This window comes from Panthera leo, chromosome C1 (genome assembly GCF_018350215.1).
Source record: "Panthera leo isolate Ple1 chromosome C1, P.leo_Ple1_pat1.1, whole genome shotgun sequence".
NCBI lineage: Eukaryota > Metazoa > Chordata > Mammalia > Carnivora > Felidae > Panthera > Panthera leo.
Window position 1 is genome coordinate 98000647 of NC_056686.1, and position 5273 is coordinate 98005919.

Below are 5273 nucleotides of genomic sequence, written 5' to 3' on the forward strand. Positions count from 1 at the left end.
CTATATAACTATTTTCCTGAGACCACAGGCTTAGCTTGAACAGTTGAGTTGGTTTTTTCCTCCATGAACTGGTATGCATTGTAAGAGACCAGTATGAAACCATCACCACTCTCAAGTCTGGTCCCAAATATGTAGAATCCCTCAGCACAGTGGGGAAGCCAGTCATCAGTGTCATAGTCTCCTCTGGAAACATTTACCAATTTATCAGGGATGTGGAAGACCAGAACTTTGGGTGAAAGTAACATGGTAATATATAACTGGTCAAGGCCAAGGGAGGCAACATCTTGTTGAAAATGGCATATGGCTTCAGGTTACCAATACAGCTTCTCAAAATATTCCAATGACATAAATACCCCTGAAGGATCAGCAAAAAAGACAAAAATGAATGAAACTAAACTAAACTAAAAATGATGGATAACCTAATACTAGAATCTAAGAAGAATCTCTTATGTATAGGAGAGAAAGAACTAAATTAGAGGAATAAATCCTGTATAGGTTTGTCTTCCTGGTGCTTTCAGGTTTTGCTTAACTTCATAAGAGAGAACACCTGGGGGAAAGAAAAGTCACTTCATAATCCTTGACATCTGCTTCATTGATCTGAGGCTGAGGGTTTCCACAAACCAGAAAATAAAGAATAAAATATTCTTTTAGGGCTCAGGGTAGAGCACCTTGAGTTTTCCTGAAAACTTCTCATACCACTTAGCCATCTTTATAGAAAGACAGATATAGTCTCATCAGTTATGAAGATGATATCAGTGAGTTTACTGGGAAAAACTACTGAACTGCTAGAAGATAGTCCAATGGCAAAAATGGACAGGCAGGAATTAGCTAAGAGGATGGGAGGGAGCTGGAGAAACCAGGGGAACACTGCATTTGAACAGGTATATTCTTGAGTAATGTAGGTTAGAAAGACAGTGAAATAACAATGTCAGAGTGAAAAGTAGTGTGATAACAACATAAGCAGAAAACTAGATTTTCTTTAGCCACATGTGTTCAAAGTATTAGAGCCTGGAACAGTAAGTTTGGGGAAAATGCCACTGAAGCTGACCAGCTGAAGTAGATATTGTAGCTGCTTGACTGTGAATGTCAACTTGCCCTTTAGCTGCGGAACTGAGGAGAGTCATCCATTAGCCTAGGAGTGTAGCCAAGGACAATTCATACATGCTGTTGTTTGTAGAGATTCTGAATATACAGATCCTGCCTTATGTGAGAATGAGTGACGAAGAACATTGTCCCTGGAGACGATCTAAAAAGAAATACTGTAGAACAAGGAAAATTTAACAAGATTGTGAAAACTCAGGAAGAGGACTTCAGTTTCTCATGACATGGAAGAGACTGGAGAAACTCTCCAAGTGCAGAACACCTAAAGATGCTGGGTAGTTTATTTAAATGCTTTGCTTAGTTTATGGGAAAGTAAAAGAAATCTTCAAAATCTGTAAATGACAAGAAAGTTCTGGCCAACACTTGTCCCAGGGTTTATGTGAATCTCTAGAGCTTAGTATTTAAAGGGGCAGAAGACAGAGCCTACGTAAGGCAGAAGATTAGTCAGATCTAAGACTTCTGCTTAAAGCTGACATCACTGAAAGACAACATCCTCAGTAGTAAATTCGGGAAAAAAACCCACACCACAGAGGTAAATAGTGGGAATCCTTGTGTGTCTTGGCTTTGAGTTTGGGTGGAGGAAAATAAGGTGAAAGTCTTCTACAAGAATTCCTAATCCCAAGCTTACTTTGGGGTATCCAGGACCAAAATTTACAACTGCTTTAAGATTTGAAAGCCAACCTCCAAGGTGAATACTTATTTTAAAGAGATCTCAGGATTGGTTGTCTACCGGGTCCTTAAGAATTAAATGAAAACTTATCTGTGGGAACATTTGTTAAATTTCAGGACTTGAAAATTCCTATAGGTAAATTTCCAAGGACTATGAGCTCTCTCTCTCTCTTCTCTCTCTCTCTCTCTCTCTCTCTCTCTCTCTCTCACACACACACACACACACACAGAGAGAGAGAGAGAGAAAGAGAGAGAGAAATTACCATGCACTAGAATCAGAAGACACAATAAACTTCAGAACAGAAACAGAAAGTCAAAGCTTGAAGTTATTGAAATTGTCAAAAATAGAATGTAAACTATGTTCAGTAGTTTAATTGAACAAAGATGGCATTTAAAATGCTACAAAAGGGAAGAGGATTATAAAGAGTGACTGAAAAGAATTGAAAAAGAACCAAATGGAACTTCAAACTGAAATTAGAAATTCAATGTGTGGATTATTGGGTGCCTAACCTTGGCCAGGCACTGGGGAGAAATGTGACAAAATAGATTGGATATTTGTCCTTATGAATCAATAAGGGAGATAAAACTAAATAATTACACAAATACAAGTATAATTACAAAATGTGGTAAGTGCTGTGAAAGCAAAGCAAAGGCAGTGAGAGAGTATAATGGGAGTCCTTCCTTGAGGAAGAGGCATTTAAGCCACTTCAGTGGAATGCGTGCCAAATAGAAGGCACCCAGTGTCTATAGTTTTTGAATGATTGCTACTTCTGTTTTCTCCATTCATTCAACACATATGTATGAGGAACCTCCTCGGTGCTAGGTATTATTATAGGTGCTGGAGGTACAACAGTATCTCCTTGTAGAGACACAGCCAATGAACAAAGAAAGTAAATTGTCTGCAGTGTTTGAAGGCATTGAGGCCTATTGAGAAACTTAATGAAGGAAAGTAGGCAGAGAGTACTGGGAGGGTGCTGGGATTTAAAATAAGGTGGTCAAAAAGCTGTATTTCCTCGAGAATGTGAAATTTGACCAAGGCTTGAAGGTGGTATAAAAGCAGGAAAAAAAATGATCAATATACAAGGGGAAGCATAGAGATGGTTAAGGGGAAATTGAGGCCCAATTTAGGTAAGAAGTAGTTACTTCTAGTTCCAATTTCCAAGCCCAGAGACCATTCATCATCCTAAGGCACTTACGAGAAGGCATACAGAATCTCTCCACTCAAATGGAGACACTGAAATATTCTGGTTTTTTTTTATTAAAATATTTTTTTGTTGCTCTTCTCGTAAGCGGCCTGAGGTGATCTCTGAAAATGGTTCGCTATTCACTTGACCTGGAAAACCTGACAAAATCATCCAAATCAAGAGGTTCAAATCTTCGTGTTCACTTTAAGAACACACGGGAAACTGCCCAGGCCATCAAGGGTATGCATATCCGAAAAGCCACCAAGTATCTGAAAGATGTCACTTTGCAGAAGCAATGTGTGCCATTCCAACACTACAATGGTGGAGTTGGTAGGTGTGCCCAGGCCAAACAGGGGGGCTGGACACAGGGTCGGTGGCCCAAAAAGAGTGCCGAATTTTTACTGCACATGCTTAAAAATGCAGAGAGTAATGCTGAACTTAAGGGTTTAGATGTAGATTCTCTGGTCATTGAGCACATCCAGGTGAACAAAGCCCCCAAAATGCAGCATAGAACTTACAGGGCTCATGGTCGGATTAATCCATACATGAGCTCTCCCTGCCACATTGAGATGATCCTTACTGAAAAAGAGCAGATTGTTCCTAAACCAGAAGAGGAGGTTGCACAGAAGAAAAAGATATCCCAGAAGAAACTGAAGAAACAAAAACTTATGGCCCGGGAGTAAATTCTGCATGAAATACATGCAAATAAAAGTAAAAACAGAAAAAAAAAATTTTTTTTTTGTTAACATTTATTTATTTTTGAGAGAGAGACAGAGAATGAGTGGGGGAGGAGCAGAGAGAGAAGGAGACACAGAATCTGAAGTCAGCACAGAGTCTGACGTGGGGCTTGAACTCACAAACCATGAGATCATGACCTGAGCCGATGTTGGACGCTTAACTGACTGAGCCACCCCAGCGCTCCTTGAGTATTCTGTTTTTTAAAAAATAAGAAAAGGTAGACTCTGGCACTGACCAGCTTGTTAAATTTCTCTGCATCCTTCACAGAATTCTAGAATGCATAACAAATATGTGATTTGTGAGTATTTGTTTCATTATTTTTTTTAAGTAAGCTCTACACCCAGTGTGGAGCTTGAACTCATGACTGAGTCAGCCAGGCACCCTGATTTGTAAGCATTTAGAGAAGGAAATAGTGGGTGCCCCAATATATCCTATTATATAATATACTTCAATATCCTTACACTAGTTTTGTGCATGTGCGTGCGTGCGTGTGTGTGTGCAAGCACAGCACAGATTCCAGGGTCAACTAATGTGAAATTCTGCATAGAATACCACTCTAACTAAAGCTTCGAGGTGCACATTAGCATATTAAGAGCTCCACAGTAGATGAACTAATTTAGACTCTTTTTTTTAACCCAAGAACCCCTCCTTTAAAAAAATCTGGCAGAAGGCATGTTCCATGAAACACAGTTGTAGACACACTGTGTGAGAAGAAAGGATCAAAGATGGGGCTAAAATGTCAAGGAATTCGACTAGGCAGGAAAGGGTTTGGGAGCAAGACTGGGCTGGATTAGACTAAAATAAGCAAGACTAGCCCGGCGGAATGACTCTGAGTAGCTGGGTAAGTGGTGTAGGGAAACCAGGCTGCCCTGGAGGGCTAGAGAAGGGCAGGATAGCACTGAAGCCAACATAGATCCTCAAAGAGCAAGGCATCCTAAATAATTCTTTTCCTTGATGGGTGGACTGACCTTGCAGATCAAGGCAACACCATGTAGACAGTATGTTTTGATTTCAGAAAAGCATTGGACAGAGTTCCTTCTAAGATTCCTATGGAAAGGATGGATGGAAACAGGTTAAATGATAGTACAAATGTTGGGGTTCTAGTTGGTTCACCCAACTGTTCCTAAAGGGCATTGGCTGTTGGTTTAATGATGTCAAAGTGGAGGGAAATCTCCTGATGGCCTCCAGCAGGGGCAGTGCAGAACAGTGGGTAAGACCACAGGCTCTGGAACCAGGCTGCCTGGCCTCAACTCCTGCCTCTGCCACTTACTAGCTTAGGGGCCTTGGCAAGTTACTTAACCTCTCTGTGCCTCAGTTTCCTCATCAGGAAAGTGGGAACACTAATTACACCTATATGTCAGGATCAATGTGAAGATTAAATGTGTTAATTCATGAGAAGTGTTTAAAACAGAGAGGGTGGCAAACCATAAGAGACTCTTAAATACAGAGAACAAACTGAGGGTTGCTGGAGGAGTGTTGGGTGGGGGGGATGGGCTAAATGGGTGATGGGCATTAAGGAGGGCACTTGTTGGGATGATCACTGGATGTTATATGTAAGTGATGAATCACTAAATTCTACCC

General features: G+C 40.5%; 1 protein-coding gene across 1 annotated transcript; it reads left to right on the top strand.

Annotated features, from left to right (window-relative positions):
* The first annotated feature begins 3082 nt into the window (after positions 1-3082).
* Positions 3083-3685, top strand: LOC122227268 (60S ribosomal protein L17-like). Its single transcript, XM_042951636.1, has one exon. It carries the CDS (start codon positions 3083-3085, stop codon positions 3635-3637), a length of 555 nt encoding a protein of 184 aa, XP_042807570.1. The 3' UTR covers positions 3638-3685.
* Positions 3686-5273: the final 1588 nt, after the last annotated feature.